This window comes from Dreissena polymorpha, chromosome 14 (assembly GCF_020536995.1).
Source record: "Dreissena polymorpha isolate Duluth1 chromosome 14, UMN_Dpol_1.0, whole genome shotgun sequence".
In the NCBI taxonomy this organism is placed as follows: domain Eukaryota; kingdom Metazoa; phylum Mollusca; class Bivalvia; order Myida; family Dreissenidae; genus Dreissena; species Dreissena polymorpha.
In genome coordinates, this window is record NC_068368.1 from 45,775,367 (window position 1) to 45,801,135 (window position 25,769).

The following is a 25,769-nucleotide window of genomic DNA, read 5'->3' on the forward strand; positions in this document are numbered from 1 at the left end:
CATTCGACTTTAATATAAATGTAAAATGTTAACAAGCTTTGTCTCTGTTGTAATGAAAGTTGTATTTAGGGTCACATGTGTCCAAAGACTGAGTCACCAGGAAAATTCTAAAAAATACCTTGTTACCACACTGGATTGCACATTTATGACTCAATGTTGATGAAACTGTGTCAGAAAGATTGTATTGACAACATTAAAGCTGAGTTTGAATCTGGGTCACGCGCGTCATAAAGTAGGTCATCAGGTCAAATCTTTGAAAATCTTTCTAACCTATTTATAGACCACATTTATGTCTCAGGTTGGTCTGCATGTTTATCTGGATGACGCCTAGGTCCAGTTCGAATCTGGGTCACATGCGTCTAAAAACTAGATCTAAAGGTAAAAATTCGACAATTGGTTTTCCTCGAACTCAGTTGAACGCCTCAGACACATCCTTGCCGTCTTGATATCATTTTTTGTCATTTCAATGCTACTACTATCACATGTGTGACACATCTAATTAGACCAGCGTAACAGGAATGAGCGGCCTAGGTAAAAACCTCGGTGAAAGGGAGAAAGACAAAACTCCCCCGTAGCAGAATCTTTGTTAACATCATGTGACAATAGCCGATCGATTTCAAATTTAAACTTTAAATATGTTTACTATTTCATTTGAATTTAGTGGTTCAATTCTGATTTGCAAATGCAAAATAAATTCTTCATTTTTAAGTGTATGCACATAGCGAGGCACTTTTAAATGTTATGATTACTTTTTTTAATTATTATTATTATTTATTTCAATAAAAATGTTTCTGATTAAAAAATGTAAAAAATAACCAGTTGAGGTTTTTTCTTGACATAAAACACATCTAGGAGTTCGTTTACCAGTATTTTTCAAACTGAGCCGAGTCGTTCGAAATCTGACATCCTTCCTTTATCAACACAACAAACTTACTCATGTGGAACGATGGCGAAATTTACCGGTTATCTTAAACAAACATTTGCGGCTTGTCTTTTATTTTCTTAGAAAAAAATAATCTACCATTGCATAAAATATTCCATTATCGTAATGTTTATGCGTCTTGGTCGCAAAATATCAATAGGACTTTTTCCGTATCGAATAATTATGTTTGAGTGTTTTCATTTATATATTAAAACAGATATCTATATGTAAACGTTTATATGATTTTATTTATAAATCAAACAAAAAACTACACGCCACGATAAGTAGAAATATTTCAATTTTAGCAAACAATAAAAAAGACTGAACACCAACAAAAACATAACCAGCAGTTTCACCATGATCATCACCGACTTCATCAGTCTTCAACAGTAAGAACACCATCAGCACGCATCATCATCATCATCATCATCGCCGTCGTCTTAGTATAACTATAAGGTTAATCATTAACGCTAGATGCAGCAAGGGTAATATCATAAATAGCAACATCAACACGAACAACACCAATTATTTACAAACATGGATTAAACTATGTAAATGTGTGACCACTTCATGAAACAAAGTCCGGAACTACGAACTTATTCAAAGTGTACGCACATTAATAGCATAGGCGTTATTTTGGATTGTGGTGGGGGATTTATATTTAAATTGTATAGTGGCGACTTTTAAAATGTGTCCCATTGAAATTCTGTCATATTTAAAATATATTTAAACTTCAAAACTAAGTGGACATTTAGTTAACAAGAATTTTATATGGAAATAAAACATTACGTTGGTTAAAGAATTCGGCATGTTAGTGTCATGTTTTAACGTGCAATTGGAATGTAGTTTGAATTTTGTTTAATGTATGAAGCTTAAGACGTAATCTGTCCCAACGTTTGAAATTCATACATCTTATTTCAAATAAATATCCTACTTGCGAATCATATTTGAACAGGCTTCACAACTCTATTGTTGAAGCGGGCATACAATTTGAGCTTATCTCAAGTGGAAAAACAATTGAGAACTTTTGATAATATAAAAAGATTTGATAATTACCCCTTTTGTTGACACTCGGATAAAGGCCTTTCCCAAAACCAGGCGACTTCCCTTGGGAAATTACCCTGAAAATTACCTACCTTTATTGCAAAAACGTAATTCACGGGTTTCATATTACCAATTTGTGCAAGCAAAAAGGTAAAAACATAAAACATTCTGCTTCCTTTATAGGACGAAATTGTTTCAAATGCTGTTGGGTGAATCTTTTGTAGCATGTTATCTTACCCAATTACGCGAATAGGTATATGGACATTTGCCCCTTCATGAAATCAGGACTAAACGGCATTTGCCCCTTCACTCAAATTCTCAAGGTGGACATTTGCCCATTGACTCAATTTCTCAAGGTGGACAGTTGCCCCTTCGGACATTTGCCCCTCTATTGCATTAATAATAAACATTGTTCTTATCATTATCTTTATTTACTAATTTTAGTTTTATCTTTATTTACTAATCAAAGCTAAAGCATAATAGTTATTAATGTTTAACTCTTTATAGTTGTGAAAATGTAAGATATTTATAAACTTGTGTTATCAAAATTGATATGAAACAAGCATGTTAAGTTATATACATTTGAAAAGGAACATTATTACAATAGAATAATGGAATTATCTTTCATGAAATACTTGTTTACAAAAACAAATATTTCTAAAATTATTTTATGACACAAATAACAAAATTAAAATGACACACTTGAGTTCTATTTAAATTAAATTCATTTGAAAGTAACACTTATCAAACAAGAGATGTGTTCGTCAGAAACACAATGCCCCCTATTGCGCCGCTTTGAAATATTTTTTTTTATTTGGCCTTGAAGGATGACCTTGACCTTGAACTTCCACCACTCAAAATGTGCAGCTCCATGAGAATGCCGCTTCATTATTTTATTTTTTGACCTTTGACCTTGAAGGATGACCTTGACCTTGAACTACCACCACTCAAAATGTGCAGCTTCATGAGAATGCCGCTTTGATTTTTAATTTTTTTTTTACCTTTGACCTTTCACCACTCAAAATGTGCAGCTTCATGAGATCCACATACATGCCAAATATCAAGCTGCTATCATCAATATTAAAAAAGTTATGGCCAAGTTAAAGTTTTTGGATGGACAGACGCCATATATTTGACATTTGACCTTGAAGGATGATCTTGACCTTCTCCTTTCACCACTCAAAATGTTCAGCTCCATGAGATACACATCCATGCTCTGCTATCTTCAATAGTGAAAATGTTATGGCCAATGTAAAAGTTTTTGGACGGACGGACAGACGCCATTTATTAGACATTTGACCTTGAAGGATGACCTTGACCTTCACCTTTCACCACTCAAAATGTGCAGCTCCGTGAGATGCACATGCATGCCAACTATCAAGTTTCTATCTTCAATATTGAAAAAGGTATGGCCAATGTTAAAGTTTTCGGATGGACAGACGCCATATATTTGACATTTGACCTTAAAGGATGACCTTGACCTTCACCTTTCACCACTCAAAATGTTCAGCTCCATCAGATACACATGCATGCCAAATATGAAATTGCTATCTTCAATAGTGAAAAAGTTATGGCCAATGTTAAAGATTTTTTCGGACGGACGGACGGACATACCGACGGACAGTCTGACTGACATACTGACAGACAGTTCAACTGCTATATGCCACCCTACCGGGGGCATAAAAAGGAGATTGACATGTATAAGCTGTAATTTTTTTGCAAAATATGAATTCACAATCATATGTACTATAGAATAGAGGGGCAAATGTCTGAAGGGGTAAATGTTGAGAATTTGAGTGAAGGGGCAATTGTCCACCTTGAGAATTTGAGTGAAGGGGCAAATGTCCATCTTGAGAATTTGGGTGAAGGGGCAATGTCCGTTCAGTCCTGATTTCATGAAGCGGCAAATGTCCTACAATACAATGGTCCATTGCCCTCGGGCATGCATATGCCAGCTTTTATGACCTTAATCCGGTTGTAAAAAAACATGACCGAGGTGTCACAAGATAGGCAAAAACAAGGCCGAATTATGTAGAATTGGGCTGTAAAACACACCGTCCAAAAATTAAAAGAAAATAATTATGGCCAAAAACTTGTTTGTCCGAAAATTAAGAGCCACGAACAAAAATATTTTTGATAAAAAAGAGGGTGTCCAAAATCTTAGAGTAATTAAGGTATATGCCTTATATCTTTTCCATTTAAAATCAGTAACTTTAGCATAAATCTGCATGATTGCAGTGAATACGTTCCCAGATATTGTGTGGAAACTAAAAAGTTTGCCGACCAACCCATCTGATAGGGGCAAAGCAAAAAACTCCCTTTCTTCCAAAGATGGGCATACTAGATAATACATACTTAACTATTTTTCCACTAAGTAGTAACACATCAAAACAATAAAGAGTTGTTCATTTGTTGATTAAAAAAATATAATAATTTGATTTTAAGATGTTTTGACATTTTCAGCAACTGAAATATTAAGTATTGCACAGAATTGCTTTTTGTTTTGTGTCAAGTGATGTTAGAACACGATCAACGTGTTCTTTGTCAACAAACCAGCAAGAATAGTGTCACTCTAAATGTTAATATAGATCGCATGCCATGCCGTGTATTGTTGCGAATATTCTTATCGACCAACATGTTTTATGTTTATATTTTGAGCATTTTAATTGGCTACATAATTTAGTGACCAATCACAGGAAATCATTTTGCAATCAAAAGTCGTCACACAATAAACTTTGAAATACTGCAGTTTTTTTTATAAAATAAATAAATAAATAAATAATTTGGTCATTCAAAAGCATGGGATAAAAAGATCTGACATGTATTGGCAAGACATACCAAAGTGTATTAAACGCTGCCAGAAAAGTTGTTCATCAGCTCAAAAGGCTTTTTTTCATAAAAAAGTCAGGGCCTAATTAAATATATAACGCTGGGAAAGACATATCGAGTCAGATATCATGTGACTGCACTATAAGAACAAACGGAAGAGCACCAGGAGAGATCATGTATTTACACTATACAATTATGTAACAGTAATATTTGTTTTATCACATACACACACACACACACACACACACACATCTTGTGAACTACACTGAACAACATGTACACATAAATTGTCATCAATTCCAACTGCAATACACCCACATCTGTATAACTTATAAAATAAAATGGTATATATATATATAAATATATATATATATATATATATATATATATATATATATATATATTTGACAAAGACTGATTTAATAATATAAAACAAATTCCTCACTTAAAAGTGTCATCCATTCATCGAATCAATGTATCTTTTACAAACTGCACATAGACAAACTTAACAATAAAATAATAAAATCACCTTAAATACAACAAATAATTTTGAAATAAATGACCAACATGTGGCAAATATAGCCACCGATCTGAACAATAAGTTTGATAAATAAACTAGAAATATGCCACAAACACTGATGCTCCAGCACAAGTGCAATGAATAATGCCTTCCACTAGGTGGGAGCATACATATGTCATTTGCATTCAAAAACATCAACAAGTGTTTAAAATATTGATACATATGACAGTAAAATTCAAATCATTTAGGATAAATGTTATTGTTTAGACTGTATTTGATTGAAAAATCATCAAAAAAACACAACTTTATTATTATTTTTATTTAAGAAAACTCTTTTATTCCATGTTTAATTTGTTTAATTACTTTCTTTGCAAAGTATTTATTAACCATTTTAGTAAGAAAACAAAATCAACAAGTTATGCACAGTCATGTAATTACAATTGATGACATTGGTTCCAATGTAACTCATCCGTTATCTATATAATACTTTTAACCATTTTATAGTTTAAAAAAAAAGAGTTTAATCTGATGTGATAATATTTCTTTGAAAAATAAAAATCCAAAATGCTAAAATAACACTAAGCAAAAAACATTTAAATGAAAATGCTAATGATAGATTGATTTTGTATGGGTTCAGAAGGGAATCAGCCTAAGTCAGAAAATAAATAAATTGTTTCTGAATATACACATAATATTACAACATGATTGCAAATAATAAATACTACGTGAAATGACTACTTTTTCCTATGGCAACAAATAATGTCCAACAGCACAATTTGAGAAGATTCAAGCAAAAATGTGTCATATGCCATTTTTAGCCAGCTTTACTCCAGACTAGCCTGTGGATTTGCGCAGTCTGATCAGGAGCTTCCCTGTCCGCTAACAAGATCACAAAATCTTGCGTGTCCTTGTATCTGACAGGGTAGCTCCTGACCAGATTGTGCCCATATCTAGGCTGGTCTGGGGCTACACTGGCTGCATATGGGATAATATGAGTCTGCACAGGCTTATCAGGGACGACACTAAATAGGATTTTTGCTAAGAAGAGACTTCATTTAAACGAAAAATGTCATAAAAGCAGAATGTGTCATCCCTGACTAGCCTGTGCGGATTGCACACGCTAATCTGGGACGACACTTTAAGCATATGCATTATGCCCAGTTTTCTCAGAACACAACTCATATCCATTTTTGCATGACAAGGCTCATTTTTAACTTGTGACTTAACCACTCACCAATTGCAAGGCAGTGGGTACCATTATGGCAAACATATTTTAGGTACAACATAACATAACCATCCAATTAAACTTGTGGTTACCAAGCACTATATTATGTGTATTTCATTGACTGTAAAACAAGGTATTCGTTTGACATTCCAAAACATACTCACATCTTAAATAACAAAATGATGAAACAGTCATAATAAAAAAAAATGTCTGTTCAGGAGAGTAATAATAGCTCAATGGAATGTGATAAAAATGACGAAAAAACAAAACAGACAGAACAAGACGTTAGATACAACAACAGCTGTTTGACAGCCAGCTGCTGATACAACATAAGTTACAAACACCAGTGTTTCCATTAACAACGGACTTTGTATTGTAAATCTTTTAACAAACAAGAGCTGTCACCATAGGATGACTTATGCCCCCTATAAACGCTTGATAGAAGTTATGAGTTTTTTCGAAACCTAAACGCAGATTTCGAAACCTAAACGCGGACCCTAATTTCAAGGTCAAGGTCACAGAGGTAAAAATGTTTGTGTGTATGGAAAGGCCTTGTCCATATACACATGCATACCAAATATGAAGGTTATATCTCAAGGGACATAGAAGTAATGAGCATTTTTCGAAATCTAAACGCAGATTTCAAAACCTAAACGCAGACCCTAAGTTCAAGGTCAAGGTCACAGGGGTAAAAAAATGTGTGCATATACACATGCATACCAAATATGAAGGCTATATCTCAAGGGACATAGAAGTTATGAGCATTTTTGGAAACCTAAACGCAAAGTGTGACGGAAAGACGGACAGACAGACAGACGGACAGTCCGATCACTATATGCCCCCTTTTCTTCTAAAGGGGGTATAAGAAAATAAACAAACAACAATGTGATCATGCAACAAAACTGTCAAGTGTAAACAATGGTAATTGTTGTAAAATAAGAGAGTGAAGATACATTTAGTGATAGCCATTTTTGGTACATGTTTAATTAACTCATTGTAAAACAAGAGCTGTCACCATAGGATGACATATGCCCCTAGAAACGCTTTGATAGAAGTTAAAGCATTTTTCGAAACCTAAATGCAGATTTTGAAACCTAAACGCGGACCCTAAGTTCAAGGTCACGGTCACAGAGGTCAAAATTGTTGTGCGTATGGAGAGGCCTTGTCCATATACACATGCATACCAAATATAAAGGCTTTATCTCAAGGGACATAGAAGTTTTGAGCATTTTTTGAAACCTAAATGCAAAGTGTGACGGACAGTCCGATCACTATATGCCCCCTTTTCTTCGAAAGGGGGCATAACAATTTTATTTTTGAAATATATAAACAACTATTTATCAAAATTGACCAAATAAAACTAATGCGATACATACTTATGGTGAAGCCTAAAAGGGTTAAAATACTTTACTTTAGGTACCATTTGATTCAGTAATACAAATATTTTCACAATATATTATGTCTTTGCATATTTATATAATATAATGTCTTTTCATTAGCATTAAAACTTTGATTATATATTAATATAAAGTGAATTGAATAAATGTGAACACATTAATAATCTCTTAAGTTGTGCTCACCATAAATTGTAGGTCAGTGTTTCCACTTTTCTGGCTGTCAGAAAAACTATTACATTCAATTAATTATAAGAGAACACCAAAGAACAAGAATGTCAGTTTGAAAACACAGTACACATCCACAATCATGAATGAAATATCTACCCCAGGATTGATGCATTAATAGGATAAAAGTTGGGAATTGTTTGCTTCTTTGTCACAAAATGTTTAGTATTCTTAATATTACATTTTTTGTACACAAGTTGTTAGATAGAGGAAGCTAGATAACTGAATCAAACAATGATTTTACATCCCAAATGCATAAAAAAAATGAGCATAAAATGTGAAAATATCAGCGCAACAGTTTGAAATTCATTTAATAAATTACGTGTCAACTGATCTTAATGCATATGAATGAGACCAAAAACCAATTGATCATGCCAGTATAATCTAGCAATGATATTCGAGGCTTATGTTAATATCTAAATAATCTAGACTAGTACCATCACCAGGATGAAACCTCTAGCATATATTGCAAGTTCAATTGACCCTAAAGCAAAATAGTGATATCCCACAGGTTGAAATATAGTCAGACATATTGCCTTCTGAAAAAAATCATTCTGAAAATAAACTTCTGAATACGGCTCTAATCAATTGTTTGGCATGTCTTCTCTGATAAGTATTAAACATCAATGCATAAAGAACTCATCCAAAACTGAGTTAATCAGTTTTAATATTGTAATTTGGTTCCTCCATTTCATTCATAATGGAATTTAAATTTGAATGTTTCCCATGTTCGATTAATTTCAATATTTATAGCAAAAATTACAATTTTGAATTTCCACCTATCATTATGGCTTAATAATTGGTTAGCTTTGAAATTTGTACATGTTCCTCTTCAATATTCTTAGTATAAATTACACTTGTCTTTTTTGCTTTTTTTTTCAAATCCACCATGATCTGTCAAATGCCCTATTTTCCCCAAAACACCCAATGTTTCCAGTATTATCGTTTAGGGTACACACGTCTGTTTGACAGTCTGCCCTGACTCGGGGGCGGGGCAGGCTGCTTGAACCCCTGATTGGTTGACTGGAACTGGGTCGGGTCAAACATGGCGGGCATGCCAGAAGCTGATTGGTTCGCGGGAGTGGCCTCAGAGGACACCTGCAGAAGAGATACAAGACATCTATTGTACACAATTAATTGGCGATAATTGGGGAATGGAATCAACCCTTTCCCACTCAGAGGCAAAGTGAAAATGGTGCAAACAGCACAAAACCAGAACAGCCTGCGAGTAACTCGCAGTCTGTTCAGGTATTATGCTGTTTGCTGTTCATCAGTTTCTAAGCGTTGGAAATGAAGCCTTTAAAACCTGAATCTAGTAAGAAAGGTCTTTCATTAAAATAACTTTCTAAGACAACAAATGCGCCAAAATAGATATCTAAGTGGTAAAGGGTTAAATAGCAAAAATACAAGAACAGGGGAATCAGGAAAAAACTTCAAATTACAATAAAATAATGGTTACAAGACAAAAATTGTAGAAGGCAACACAACTCAACGCAGGTCATTGGTTACCCCTTTACCACTCAGATACGCACTTTGACGTGTTATTAGTCCTTAAGAAAACCAAATTAATTGAAGATCTTTCTACCTAGATTCAAGTGTTCAAGGCTTCATATCTAACCCTAAGAAACTGATGAGCAGCAAACAGCATAAAACCTGAACAGACTACGAGTTACTTGCAGGGTGTTATGGTTTTATGCTGATTGCATATAGCCATTTTCACTTTACTTTTAGCGGAAAGGTTTAATGGGCACAAAGTAGCAAAGAAACAGGAGATTCTTGCAAAAAAACTTCAAATGACATTTAAAGTACTGTAAAAACCAAAATGTGCATGTAAAAAACCAAAATGTGATTGCAAAAAACAAAAGTAAACACAAAATTCTCTGTCATACAATTTTTACGACTCGCAATTGTAAAGGGTAGAAATGCAAGCACATACACACTGGGTAAAATGATTTGAGAAATTAAACAGTTAAGCAAGGATCTTGTGCTATTTATTTGTGGAAGTACACAACTATGTTATTGAGTTTGTTCTCAGATTTTGAACATTGAAATTCCCCATACTGTTGATACTTATGAAAAGCAGAAAGGTTTAACAAGGCCATTCCACCATGACTCGTGCTAAATTCAAACACTGATCAACTTGAAAAAAAAATTATGCTTGTTTTTTTACTGCTTAGATTATAATTGAACAAAAAAAAGCACTGTAATAAGAAAAGAAAAATCACAAAAACTGGATTTACCAAAAAATTGGATTGTTTTCCCTAAATCAAGCAATTCCAGCGGAAGAAAAAAGCCAAGAACTATTTCACGCAAAAAGGTACCAGTTACCAGTAAAAGATCTGCATGTTAGTTGGATAGTGAATTATTCTGTTAGACTTATTTAGGTGAAAAACTCCCTGAACTAATGTTACAATAATATGTTATATCATAAAGTGAGATAGAAACTGTGTCATTAAGAAGATTTTATGCAAGTACACATGTGAGAGGGTTTTACCTAATGATATTGAGTCCTCCTTTCCTGATTAAAGAAAAAATACATTTAATCAAAATATTATATTAAGGTATGGGCCATAACTAAAGTGAGCTTTATTGGTGTTTTGCTGATATTAGCAACAAAACATAGCTGTGGAGAAGAGAACAAGAGGAGCAAATGCACTAAGGTGCTCACCTGAGACCCAAAGCAACTTAAATGTTCTGAGCTCTTGCTCATAAGGTTTCATAACAGATTTATATGGAAACAAGACTATTGCCAAGCAATAAAAGTCTCCTACCATTGTCAGAAATTCCACCATTGTCAGAATATTTTTTTATTTGTTGCCATAGCAACCAGAATGTTTGACGTAGGAACAAAATGAAATGATGTGCATAATGTCCATATTGCCATCTATCCATGTTCCAAGTTTCATGAAAAAATATTAAGAACTTAAAGTTATCGCAGGATCCAGAAAAACACCATTTTCAGCAGTATTTCTAGTCTATTTGTTGCCATAGCAACCAGAATTTTAGACGTAGGAACAAAATGAAATGACATGCATAATGTCCATATTGCCATCTATCCATGTTCCAAGTTTCATGAAAAAATATTAAGAACTTTTAAAGTTATCGCAGGATCCACAAAAAGAACACCATTTTCAGCAGTATTTCTAGTCTATTTGTTGCCATAGCAACCACAATTTTTGATGTAGGAACAAAATGAAATGACGTGCATAATGTCTATATTGCCATCTATCCATGTTTCAAGTTTCATGAAAAAATATTAAGAACTTTTAAAGTTATCGCAGGATCCAGAAAAAAACACCATTTTCAGCAGTATTTCTAGTCTATTCGTTGCCATACCAACCACAATTTTTGACGTAGGAACAACATGAAATGACGTGCATAATGTCCATATTGCTATCTATCCATATTCCAAGTTTCATGAAAAAATATTAAGAACTTTAAGAGTTATCGCAGGATCCAGAAAAAAATACCATTTTCAGCAGTATTTCTAGTCTATTTGTTGCCATAGCAACCACAATTTTTTACGTAGGAACAAAATGAAATGATGTCCATAATGTCCATATTGTATCTATCCATATTTCAAGTTTCATGAAAAAATATTAAGAACTTTTAGAGTTATCGCAGGCTCCAGAAAAAACACACCACTTTCAGCAGTATTTCTAGTCTATTTGTTGCTATAGCAACCACAATTTTTGATGTAGGAACAAAATGAAATGACGTGCATAATGTCCATATTGCCATCTATCCATATTCCAAGTTTCATGCAAAAATATTAAGAACTTTTAGAGTTATTTCAGGATCCAGAAAAGTGTGACGGACTGACGGATACAAAACCATAAAAGGGGACTAAAAATCTCCAACAGCTAGTAGTCTTGTTTTTAACAAACCACAACATATCATTGCCAAACTCGACCCAGATATATACAATATGAACACGTTTTAAAAAGATTTTACCATAAATGTTTCCTGTATAGATCTTTCACAAGCCCTTTCTATATTTTAACATACTTACCTTGTTTTGGACCCCCTTATTACCCAGTTTTCAATTCAGACAATTAATTAAGACTAATGTTATGATAAAGTTTTCTGAAGATTGGGCAATAAATGTAAACTCTATGATGTTCACAAGCTGTTTATTCAATGTAACCTTCTGACCTTGTTTTTTAATCCTACATGACCCAATTTTGAAGTTACTTTATATATCATCCAACAAAATTTCATAAGGATTGAGAAATAAATCCAGCATTTAGAGTTACAAGGCAAATGTTAACAACGCATGACAGACAAATGACGATCACAAAAGCTCATCATGAGCATGGTGTGCACAGGTGAGCTCAAAGCAGAGGTAAGCCCAAATCAAACATTTGACCAAATTTCATATATAATGGCCAATAAATGCTCCTTAATGACTGTGCACAAGCTTTTCCTTCACTTGTATGTACTGTTTCAGTATGGACTAACAAAGAAAACAGAAAGAAAGTTAGTAACATTCAGTCTTCGAAATTAGCTTTGAAATGTTACATGCCAGTCAGGCCAGTTACTTCAGAATTTTTACATGCCCAACATATTTTTTACATGCCCAAACTTTTTTAACCAAAAATCTAACAAATCACAACATTTTAGCACTTAAATACTACACGTAGTAAAGCAGAATGTTTGTTTTAATAGTAGTGAATACAATGATATCTTATCAGTTACTAGAATAAAGAGGGTTGATCGTAACACCGGTGCTCTTGAAAAGAGCGTTCTCTGGTGTTCTCGTACTGTTTCTTGGCTTCCTTTTTCTCAAAATCATTGCCAATTTTCTATTTTGGAAGGGCTTTACCGGGCTTAGCCCCATCACCATCTCAGATACTGCATCGCCTCTATGTCGACAATGACATTTGTTGACATTGACGAAAAAGGAAGCATATTACTTGATTGAAATAATCGATTCAAAAAGCATCTTCTCAATTAATTTCTAGAGAAACCGTCGATAAGAACCGAATGTGACCGAAATGCATTGGTCAAAAACAATAACAATGACGTGCGCAAGCAGGTGCATGTTGATAAACCAATCAAATTTCATTATTTTACAACTTCCGGCAAGGTGTTGTTCGCAAAATTGAAAAATAGATTTGCAAATATCAAGATCAACTTATGATTATTTTTATAAACTGTCAATTGGCTTCAATAATTTACATGTTCTCGCCAAGGGCGATTGGGCGTGTGCTAATTTCGAAGACTGAACATTAAACATAAACTACAGTTAGAAAGCAAGCACCAAAGGCTTACATGAGCATGCAAAAGTAGTTAATTCCCATTATTTCAGTGAATGCCCCAAACAGAACTTTCAACAGTGTTAACTGGTTTTTATTTTTGAACAAACTACCTTAAGGATTCTTTGGACCTCTTTTGAAAGAGAACTACCAGAGCTGTCTCTGGACAACTGAAACAAGGAATCGGGAAAATACAGACTTAAGCCCTTTCGTACCATCATTAGTGCTTTAACAATTCTGACATAAGTCAATCGCAGAATTTCAAACCTGACAAATCCTGCTAGCAATTAAATCACAATAATAAATTAAAATTAAGAGACTAAGAACTTGAAATTTGGTATAATATGATTTTCCCCATTTTTCCAGATCTATTTAACATAATATTTTCACTGAGATTCACACCCATTTGTTTAAATCTTTAAGGCAATACAGACATCCCAATACTGACAACAAATAATGAGCTACAATGACTTATTATAAGATTATCAAAAACCTTTTGATTTAGCTGTCTTTATTTATGTCAGATGTAATTTAAACGAGAGTGGGTGGGGGAGGCAGTTGTCAGAGTTGTCCAAAGTAAGAGCCAGCTCAAAAGTGTGCAATACATCAAAGTGACTGGTCAGGGAGGGTTTATGTCGAGTTTCCATAGTATGGAAGCAATGGAAAGAGACGATAGTTAACAGATTTATCATATTTTCCAGCTATTGTTACATTTTCCTCACTTAATGTAGTTCCTATTTGTACTCATCCAGTCCCCAATTAGCTAATGCATACAAATAAGCAAAATGGGATAAAGAATTCTGTTTCCCTATTTTTTTCCTTCAAAACATTCAGGAAATAGTCAAAATAGATTATGGACATATAATGGTAATTTTGGATAAGAGTTTTGAAGCTCCCAAACCACACACCATCGTATTTCATTCATGTTTTCAGACACTTATTATTAGTCTCAGGTATCGATAGTATGTGTCTAGTAAAAATAATTTTTTCCAAATATGTCCGAAAGCAGTGAAAATAAGGTCCTTCATATGTTACCACTGCTTATGGTGATTATGGCGTTATGGTGCTTATGGTACTATAATGATGAATGTTTTTATTTTGACTCAATACAGTATTATTTAACTATTAACCAACATGTCTTATGTACACAGCATGCAAAATGATGCCATGCAAGTGACATGACTCTGTGTCTGATAGTTATTTGTTTGACAGGGGTGTGATTTAATAACCACCACATGGGAGGAAAATGCCCTATCCCTCTTACAAGGTTCAACTTAACTCTTAATTTGTATATAGTTAAACAAAGTTAATAACTATTTTTACAAGAGATGTGTTCGTCAGAAACACAATGCCCCCTATTGCGCCGCTTTGAAATAAAATTTCAATATATCATTTGGCTGGTTTAGAAATTACCTCCCTTTTATAGCTTATTACTTCCCTTGGATTGTATTTTTTTACTTTTGACCTTGAAGGATGACCTTGACCTTAAAATTTGTTTTTTATTATATATTTTAAAAATTATTACTTCCCTTGTGAAATTGGTCTGTACCTGCCAAATGATATAAAATAGAAATTATCTCCCTTTAAAGCTTGTTACTTCCCTTGGATTTTGTTTTTTGACCTTTGACCTTGACCTTTCACCACTCAAAATGTGCAGCTTCATGAGATACACATGCATGCCAAATATCAAGTTGCTATCTTCAATATTGCATATAAGTTATGGCCAATGTTAAAGTTTTCTGACGGACACACACAGACAGACAGACGGACTGACAGTTCAACTGCTATATGCCACCCTACCGGGGGCATAAAAATTAGTTTGAAATTGAATAGGGGAAAATCAGCTGAAAGGAGAAGAAATCACACCCTTGTGTGAGAATAAATTGTTTTCTTTTTGAGGATTCGAGGTACTCAAGCACGTAATTTAGATCATCTTGACTATTATAGATCTTTTAAGTGTACAATACACTGTATACTGTTACACATATGACTGCATATTTTGGTCAATAATTTACCTACTGTTGATAGATTAAATGCTTTTTCTAATAACCCTGAAAGAAGCCCACAAAAAGAAATTGAGACATTTGCTAGCATGCCAGCAACTTTAAAGGGATGGTCAGCCGGAAAACAAAGGACAATGAAATTGATAAGGTTTCAAAAAGTAGTATAAATTTGGATAAAAATAATATTTACCTGAATCCCACCAAAACTAGGTCATGTTCAAATGTTTGAATTATAACAAATGAAAGTACAAATGTAAATAGCATGTTAATTGTCAATTGATTCAACGGATACAAATTTAACTTAAAATTAAAATGGGAAATGGGTGGATTTTATAGAATGGAAGACCACACTGTGAGGTAGAGACTCATTACGTGCAAACTATGCTCGTTTCAAGGGGCCAAATTGTTGTTATTCTATGATATTCTATTACTGGTAATTCACCTAGTGCTGAAAAAACATATTTTTCTGATTAAATTAAATTAATTAAAGCTGATAATCAAAATTATGCCTAAAAAGTTGTATTGACCATCCCTGTCAGTCGACAAGGTAGATATAATACAAAAAGCATCTTGCGAAAATGGGTCTTATGCCACATGTTATCAATGTAGCTCCAGACCAGCCTGCGTCTCTGTGCAGTCTTCTCTGGAGCAACCTTCTCCACAAATCAGACCATTAAGTCTTGCAGGATTTTATAGGGGACCGTACTGCGCAAAGGCGCAGGCTGGTATGGAGCTATGCTGGCGGAATATGGCATTAAAACACATCTTCGCATGACGTGGCTCATTCAACAATTTGGAACACAATATTGAGCGAAAAGAATACTAGGATTAATACTAATTATTACTAATAGAGGCTCAGGCTCTTGCACTGGAAACAAAATGTTTTTGCTCTAAAGAAATTATTACACTTTTATTTTAACAAAATGCATCACATTAGCCCACAACATGCACACACTGCTTTAATAAAACTATAATGCCGTGCTGAGGTAAATAAAACTTTTTTCAAGGGAACTTAACCAGGATTTGATTACTGAAAATATAAATACCTTTCAATTAAAATAATATATGTGGGCCATTTCAAACTATTATCCCTTTAAATACTTTGCTTTCATAATTTAAAGTCATACCCAGACAAAGAAAAAAAACTTATTTGACACAATAAGAGGGCCAAAGGCCCTAGGTTGCTCACCTGAGAACTGAAGCAACTAAACTGTCCTAAGCAGCTTTTGTGTTATTTTATAGCAAATGCACTTTCTGACCATACTTTTACAGGGACATATTTTTGAACTTGGTTGAGATTTCATTACAACAAATGTTTTGATAAAGTTTTATGCTGATTAGGCACAACGATGTGATTTCTGGAGTGTTTACACGGGTTCACTACAGCCAAAGAGGGAAAATAACTTGCCCCATCTAGCCATGTTTCTAACACAAAGGAACCACTTTTAAACTTGGTCCAGATATCATTAGAACTAATCCCTTGGGCAAAATTCATGAAGATACGAAAAATAGCAACTTCTAGTGTTCACAAAGATTGTTAGTAGCCCTATAAGGAAAATTGCCCCAACCATTGTGACAATATTCTTTATTAGACCAGAACCATTTTAAAACTGTACATGGAAATCATAACCAAAATTGCTCTGAGCAAGTAATCTGACAATTGGACAAACAAGAGCTGTCACCATAGGATGACTTATGCCCCCTATAAACGCTTGGTAGAAGTTATGAGTTTTTTTCGAAACCTAAACGCAGATTTCGAAACCTAAACGCGGACCCTAAGTTCAAGGTCACAGGGGTCAAAATGTGTGTGCGTATGGAAAGGCCTTGTCCATATACACATGCATGCCAAATATGAAATCGCTATCTGAAGCGACATAGAAGTTATGAGCATTTTTCGAAATCTAAACCCAAAGAGTGACGGACAGACGGATGGACAGTCCGATCACTATATGCCCTCCTCCAGGGGCATAAAAATGTCTTAGATTATCAAAATAAATCAGAAAGCCACATAAACTAGAGAGCTGACACCATGCTAAATCCTTGAAATGCACTAAGTGACCCCGTGACCTAGTTTTTGACCCGGCATGATCCATATTCGAACTTGACCTAGATATTGTCTTGATACAACTTTTGACCAAGTTTGGTAAAGATCGGATGAAAACTATTTGAATTAGAGAGTGGACACGAAAAGTGTGACAGACTGACAGACAGACTGACTGACGGACAGTGCGAAAGCTATATATCCCCATTTCTTCGAAAGGGGGCATAAAAATATTACTTTTAGAATGTTCACACTCTTTTATCTTTTATTCGACCTAGTGATATAGTTTTTGACCCCATATGACCCAGTTTCAGACACGGCTGATATATATATATGGAAAATGTTCTGGCCAAGTTTCATGAAGGTTCGGCAATAAATATGGCCTCTAGAATGTTCACAAGGTAAATATTGACAAAGGACACTGGACAAAAGGCAATCACAAAAGATGACAATGAGCACTTTAAAACAAAAACTAATTTTATCATCAAAAGTAGCCTAGACCGATATTGTCAGATTTTACTTGCATCCCCGGGTGACTTACATTTTCTTGCAAGGGCGGTAACATTGAGCTTGCAGTTTGAGCTTGGGAAGGGTTGTCACCCCTGCTTCCACTGTCATCTGCTTCCTGGGACTGAGAGGTATCGGAACCGCCATCTTAAAAAACAACAACAACAAATACAGATATTAATATAAGTGCATAAAGCATAATATAAAGGACATATTGTTACATTGTGATGCCCTTATATTGTTGCTGCTGCTACCATATGGGACAATATTTTATAAATTCCCAGATGTCTGTGACTGGTTAATTGAAAATCGACAGTGATTCTGTTTATAATTATAATTTTACTGTTACACAGAATCACAATATGCTTATACATTTTTAAAAACAAAACTTATGACTTCACAGGCAAAAGCTATTTTCCCGCCTTTTTTATATTAAAGTCCCACTAGTACTTAAAGATAATACTTTTGCAACATTATTTTTTTACAATATAAGCTAATGTGCGTACACAACTCATATAAACTGCTTCATTTATTGTTTCACATTTTGGGTTGTTTCACCTGAAAAGCCCATGTGATTAAATATTGCAGACACAGAGTAGTACTATAAGATAATAAATGTGCCAAATATTTTTTTACAATTTAATCTCTGGGCACACAAGACTGTTTTGGAGGGTTTCATATTCTCACCTGAGAAGCCCATGGGGTTAAATATAGCGGGCGCAGAGTGTGAGCTGGGCAGGGTGGAAAAGAGCCCGCTGGGCACGCTGTGGCCGCCCGTGGAGTTGGGGTTCAACACGTCCACGTACTGCTTGCGGGCTCCTGTAGCATGAACACGGACAATTAATATAATTTTGTTCACAAGAGCACCGCATAACGGGTGCCAACACTCGGTTGCGAAAGCTTGTCAGAATTTTTTTTTAGAGGTCACAGTGACCTTTACCTTTGACCTAGTGACCCAAAACTGGGTGTGGCATGTAGAACTAATCAAGGTGCATCTACATATGAAGTTTCAAAGTTGTAGGTGGAAGCACTTTGATTTTAGAGCCAATGTTAAGGTTTTAGCACGACGTCTACGGCGGACGACACGACGAGTTGGCTATGACAATACCTCGGGTTTTCTCCGAAAACAGCCGAGCTAAAAACTATTTCTTTCAGCTTTTAGCTTGATATGAAGGTTAATTGAAACACTCTCGAGTCCGTTTCCTGGGAAGAACCAGTACTTGGTATCTTTGGGTGGAGATCATTTGTCAAATATTTTTAATTGTAAATATATTAATAATAATAAAATAATAATCAAATATTATAATTAAAACATATCCATCAATGACAATTACTTCTGTTCCACCATATAACTGAAATTGTATCAATCCAAAAACTTATTATGACTGAAAATTAAACAAAAGCTCCATGGTTGTTGTTCAACTCCAGCACATACACCAGCTGCTAATTTAGAAGCCCACAAAAAAAGCCTGCTTATTTTAAATTAACAAATATGTAGTACTTCACTGAACTATTTGAAAACAATATTTAAACAGAGATAGAATTTATGTAACCAACAAGCAGGCCTTACAAATAACTTAACCCATTACCATGATAAACTTTAATTTTATAAATTAAATCATAATGAATTGTTAATTCAAAATACGTTCATAACTAAATTTCACATTTTCTAAACAAATTAAATAATTTTATTGTAAATTTATATCAACAACATTCTTTTTTTTCTACATCTGGAGACAATCAATCACCAAAACCAATCCCATGCATATTGACTTAATTATCAACTACAACCAAGATGTGTTTGTGAAACACTATGCTCCCCCCATATATTTGACCTTTGATCTTAAAGGATGACCTTGACCTTTCATCACTAAAAATGTGAAGCTCCATGAGATACACATGCATGCCAAACATGAAGTTGCTTCAATATTGCAAAAGGTATGGCAAATGTTAAAAGTTTGACGCAAACAAACCAACAAACAGACAGGGCAAAAACAAAATGTCCCCAGTATAGACTGGGGGACATAAAAATCTCTATGCAACATCAACTCTAGGAGGACTGCATACAGCATTTTCTTACTAGTCTTTGTTACTTGTGATATTAATATTTATCTCTATTTTCTCAATATAATCTTTACCAACATCAAATTCTTATCATTATTCTGTTAAGTAATAATGAATCCTTCATTAAACGGTATTCTCTTCATTAAACATTCAATAATCATAAGCAATTCATGCTTAATGTTGTGTCTTTGCTTTCTTTTGTCTTGCACAATACACCATTGAATATTTGTGGTACATTTTATATCCATATATTCATATACCATTGCAAACCCATGCCCAAACTGTACATGGCAATTTTATATATACAAGGGTGTCATTGTCGATATGATATTGGCATTTATACGGTTTTTGATAAATCTAAAATCCTATCTTCTTTGATTTTAAACTTTGATTTATGATCTAAATCTTGTTGCCTGAACTTCTCAGACATATTCCACAGTAAGCGAGGGATGAAATAATCGATTGTAGGACAAAGGGCACTCTGCGTTATTTTACATTCCCGGACAAACGGCACCTCATTAATTTGTCAATTGGCACCTGATTAAATTTTTCCACCCAGACATTAAGCACCCAAATTTACAGCCAATGACTTTATTGGCAAAAAAATAAATGTGTCATAGCCTCAAATCGGGTGCCGATTGTCCAGGTGAATAATTTCATCAGGTACCAATTGTCTTGATCCATATATCCAGGAATGCAATAAAAACGCAGGGAACCAATTTTTCCGGGTGCTGTTTGTCCGTATACCGAAAAATTCAGCTAGTTGAGATAGACATGCTTGCTTTTGGTACCTGAACTGCTTAACAAGTTTTTTTTAAAGAAAGGGAAAAATCAAGTAACATGGAGATGACAACATTTGGATGTAAGCACTGACAGGCATAATACATGTCGTGTTCCACTGCTATAAACCCATTTCCACTTAGATACGTATTTTGACGCATTTGCAGTCCCATAGAAAGTTAAATTTAATTAAATACCTTTCTTACTAAATTCAAGTTTTAAAGGCTTCATTTCAAACCCTTAGGTACTGATGAGCAGCAAACAGCATAAAACCTGGTTTTATACTGGTTGCAAAAGCCATTTTCACTTTGCTTCTTTTGGGGGGAAAACTTAAATGATGGTGAAGAAAAAAGTATACCAACCAAGCTCTGAAAAAGCATATAAGAAAATCATTAGATAGCAGCAAGCATATAAAACAATAGAAATAACTAATAATGTCATTCATTTTATTGATAAATAATGAATAACTCAACCCAGAGACCAACAAAAAATGTCTAATTACAAATTAAATCAATACTGGGTCATCATTTTTATGCAGCACATCTTGCATGAGTTATCTTATCTTTGTTATTAGCTAATATAAGTAACATGATTCAAAAATTGATAAGGAACGCAACATTTAAATCACAATCTGTTACACAAGGCTAACTTAATTCCAGATTAGTTTTTGCCTGTGTGCCAAAATCATCAATAAGAATTATTTATCTATCATGTATTCATCCTAACAAACATCCACTTGGTATCAACAAAGCAAAGGGTATTAAAATATAATGGGCTTAACATGCAATTCCATCCATGTTTAAAAATTCATACAATTTCAAGCTTTTAACAATCATGAACACGAATCAAGAATAACTAAATCACAAAACAGAGTCAGGGATTGGCAAGTGTCTCGGATATCAACACAGGGTTATGCAACAAAATAAAGTGAAAATAACATGCATGGTAATAACATGACTTTGAAAATCTGTTGACAGCATTTACAAATGTAATCAAATAAAATGTTGTAAAGCTTGAGCATTTCTTAGCAGTGTTCGACACTAACTAATCTGAGTAAGGAGTCCATGGAGTGAGGACAGATTTTAAGGAGTCCAACAATTAAGACACTTTTTTCATGTTTTTGGCTAATAACACATGTCATTCCATGACATGTTACTATTTTATTGTAATATATATTTGTTTTCAGATAGAAGTTGTAACTGGCTGCTGTTCAATATTTGTTTTATCACATTGCAAAATATTTAACGAATTCCAGTTATATTTAAGTGAATAATTATTTACTTAATTATTTTAAGATTTCAACAAACACAATTTTTATTATGCATTATAGTTGCTTGTTTAACTTTGCCATTAGGGTTAAATAACATTATCGGAGCCTTCTTTTTTGTTAGTGTCATAGTTAATAAATCACATCGTAAGTGTGTAACAACCCTATATTTCTCATTGCTGTATATATATTCTTTACAGTGTCCGACAAATTTCTTATTTTTCAGGTAGCCCACTAGGCTACCAATAAAAATATTTGGTAGCCCATAAAATTTTCCTACAAAATGATAAGAGGCAGGTTTTCATCTTTATTTTATTTCTTCATTTACATAAAAATAATATGTATACATACATATACATAAAACAGCAAGTAGTCTGATGTACACAGTCAATATCGTAAATTAATGTTACAGTACAGTCACTGTGTACTTAAATGTAAATGTAACAAAGAAAATCATATACTACATGTAGATATTACATGTATGTGTACTGAAATTCGGACAGCACATTAAGTCGTAAACGTAAATAAAGCGTTTAGATGATCAATACGATTGACTCGTATGGTGTTAATCAATGCAATTGCTCTTTTTAACAACAAATACCGAGTTTCAAGAAATCAAGAGTATTAAATCATTTATTTACTTGTGTCCGACTTTAAGTACTGTCCGAATTTACGTATTGCATCCGTATGTTACGACACTTGTGTGCAGTCAGTATACAATACAATAATTGTGTCAATAATGAAGGAACTGATACAGCGTAATGGTAACGATACAGCGTGTTTACATGATATTTTATTAAGAGAAAATGTCAATGCCAAATAATGCGCCAGATACCCCGGTACTTTAGTTGAAATTCACAACGAAACTTTTAATGGAAATTAAATGATCTCAATGTTGTACCTGCTACAAAAAATTTATTTACAAATAAATACACCACGCCAATTTTCGCGCGCTTTTTATCAGGACAAAGAAATTCATTTCTTAAATGTAGAATTTTGTAACCTAAAATAGCTGTACACAACGCGTGCAAACCGTGGCAGGTTATTTACGCATGTTGCAATACAACGGTCCTGATTGGGAGCTTATTTCATCATATTTTTAAATAGAACCATATGCCGAAATTCATTTGACACTTTAGAAAATTTCAAACGTTTGTGTTTATGACTCTAATCGTCTATATTACCCACCCATAATTTTTGTTTAAAAAATATAAATCAGGCATATATGGGATTATTGATTAAGAGTCGATTAATCCAATTATTAATTGACAATGCAAACTAATTAGCAGGTGTTAACCGCGTTCACAAAGTTGTCATTAATATTCGTTTTCGGTTTCGTTACCGTTTTGAAGAATCCGCTATTGTTTTGATTTATTTAATGTTTGGCGTCCTTGGATATATAACGACATCAAAAACGTTGTCGCTATTACTCATTGTTGCGGTTAACAAAGAATTCCAAACTGCGAAATGATGTTGCATCATGTGCGCCAACTATCAAATCGGCTCTCATTATATTATAGGAGGTTTTTGTGTGACGTCACAAGAGGGGTTTTCCGTTACTAAAAATAGATTGGCCGTCAACTTCTTGATCGCGGCCAATTACATTGTATCAGAGTTAAGGTCGTCGGAAGACTTAAAGGGATCTTTTCACGCTTTGGTAAATTGACAAAATTGAAATAAGTTGTTTCAGATTCGCAAATTTTCGTTTTAGTTATGATATTTGTGAGGAAACAGTAATACTGAACATTTACCATGGTCTAATATAGCCATTATATGCATCTTTTGACGATTTTAAAACCTAACTGAGGAGCTGCGCCATGAGCGCATGATACGCCCGTCGTTCGCCAATGAAGTAGTAAGGTAATAAATAACCCTTTGAATCATTTTTTTACTTCAGTTTATTTGTATTTGAATACATGGTTTATTTTATAAGTACATGAGCATGGAGCGCCGTCTCCTTGACATTCATACCATATCTTTTTTTGAGTATATGTATGCATTTCTTTAGAGGATATGGAGTTGAAGTAAACCTGTTATAGATATTTTGACCAATAATAAAAGAGAAATGTCAGGGGTTTTTTTTAGAGAAAGGGGAAGACGCTGGACGCTGGGTGACAGGGGAAAAAAGAGTGCGAAAGAGACAAATTAGGGGAAAAAATAAAAACTGTTCATTTCAATGTCTATAACTCATTAAAAGAGGCTTGTCTCTGTCCTTTTTGTTCTTAAACACATTTAACACGTATTAAAGTCAAAGTTCTTAATAGATGGGTGTAGATCTTGATAATGGGAAATGTTTTCAACTATATTTCTGTACTGGGGCCGGGGGACGATGTCAATTTTGTGATTTCAATTTCATGATGAATGGGTTGACGATCTTGATCTGCTACAGTATTGGAAGGGAAAGGAGCGGCAGCTGCCGATTGTCTACTTTCACTTTCACAATGTTCGATGTTGATTACCTCAGAATCCTGCTGGGTTATAACGGTTTTCGATGATTCTTTCTTAGAAAATGCCTCGATGCGTTCAGTATCTTCCGAGTCCGAATGTTTTATTTTGTTTGTGTAAGAACGCCAATTGTGAGACATTTTTTTTCTGTTTTCACGTTTATATCTTGGCTTGCACATAGCCCGGATGAAAATTCAACTGGTTTCCGGTAATAAATTGACGAAACACCCTTCTCGCGCAAGACCGGTATCCAGTAAAATAGTCACATGATTATTACGATTAGTTGCCCAGTTTACATGACGTAATTTAAGAGCTATATTTAGAATAACTGGGATTCCCAGATTTTTTGTGTTCGTCTGGAGAGAGAGAGAGAGAGCGAGATCGTTGTACATGGTGCAAATTGGATAATTGTCGAATGCCCAAAGGAAAAATAAACATTTCTTTGAGAGAAAATATTATAATTTAGTGAAAAATGATATTTTTGGTGGGGAAATTGTATTTTGAGGGAAAAAATTCTGGTAGGGGAAGACGCCGAATATCGGCGTCACTTTCTTAGTAAAAAAAACCCCTGAATGTAGATGGGTAAGTGGTAGTGTACAATCGGAATAGAAAAAAGCTCACCTTGTTCAATTTTTCAGGGATACTAAAAAAAAAAAAAAAAAATCCATCGAAGGATATTTGAGGTACAGTAGGACATTCAATGAAATCACGAAATTTTGACGAACAAAGTCCCATAACTCTGGAACAACAATTCAGAATTCCGTCAAAAACGAAAGGGGATCAGGGTTTATCAATATTAAGATTGTGTTAAAATTTGAAGAAAATCTGTCAAAGGATATTTGACGTAGCGTACGACATTAACAGACGGACGGACGGACGGCTACGGTAGGACATTCAATGAAATCACGAAATTTTGACGAACAAAGTCCCATAACTCTGGAACGACAATTCAGAATTCCGTCAAAAACGAAAGGGGATCAGGGTTTATCAATATTAAGATTGTGTTGAAATTTGAAAAAAATCCATCGAAGGATATTTGAGCTACAGTAGGACATTCAATGAAATCACGAAATTTTGACGAACAAAGTCCCATAACTCTGGAACGACAATTCAGAATTCCGTCAAAAACGAAAGGGGATCAGGGTTTATCAATATTAAGATTGTGTTAAAATTTGAAGAAAATCTGTCAAAGGATATTTGACGTAGCGTACGACATTAACAGACGGACGGACGGACGGACAG

The 25,769-nt window shown here is 34.2% G+C and overlaps 1 protein-coding gene across 7 annotated transcripts in view; it reads right to left on the bottom strand.

Annotated features, from left to right (window-relative positions):
- The window catches only part of LOC127857912 (uncharacterized), a 351,976-nt gene that overhangs the window by 278,237 nt on the left and 47,970 nt on the right, over window positions 1-25,769 (bottom strand). For 4 of the 7 annotated variants that reach the window (XM_052394657.1, XM_052394656.1, XM_052394655.1 and 1 more), the window contains 3 exons: window positions 18,659-18,790; window positions 18,006-18,118; window positions 13,534-13,590 (listed from right to left, as the gene is read on the bottom strand). In XM_052394657.1, coding sequence (XP_052250617.1) covers window positions 13,534-13,590; window positions 18,006-18,118; window positions 18,659-18,790 — 302 coding nt within the window. Of the gene's footprint in view, window positions 1-7,315; window positions 9,261-13,533; window positions 13,591-15,613; window positions 15,630-18,005; window positions 18,119-18,658; window positions 18,791-25,769 lie in introns of those variants that run through there. The other 3 variants (XM_052394659.1, XR_008038675.1, XM_052394654.1) reach the window with 3 other exon arrangements.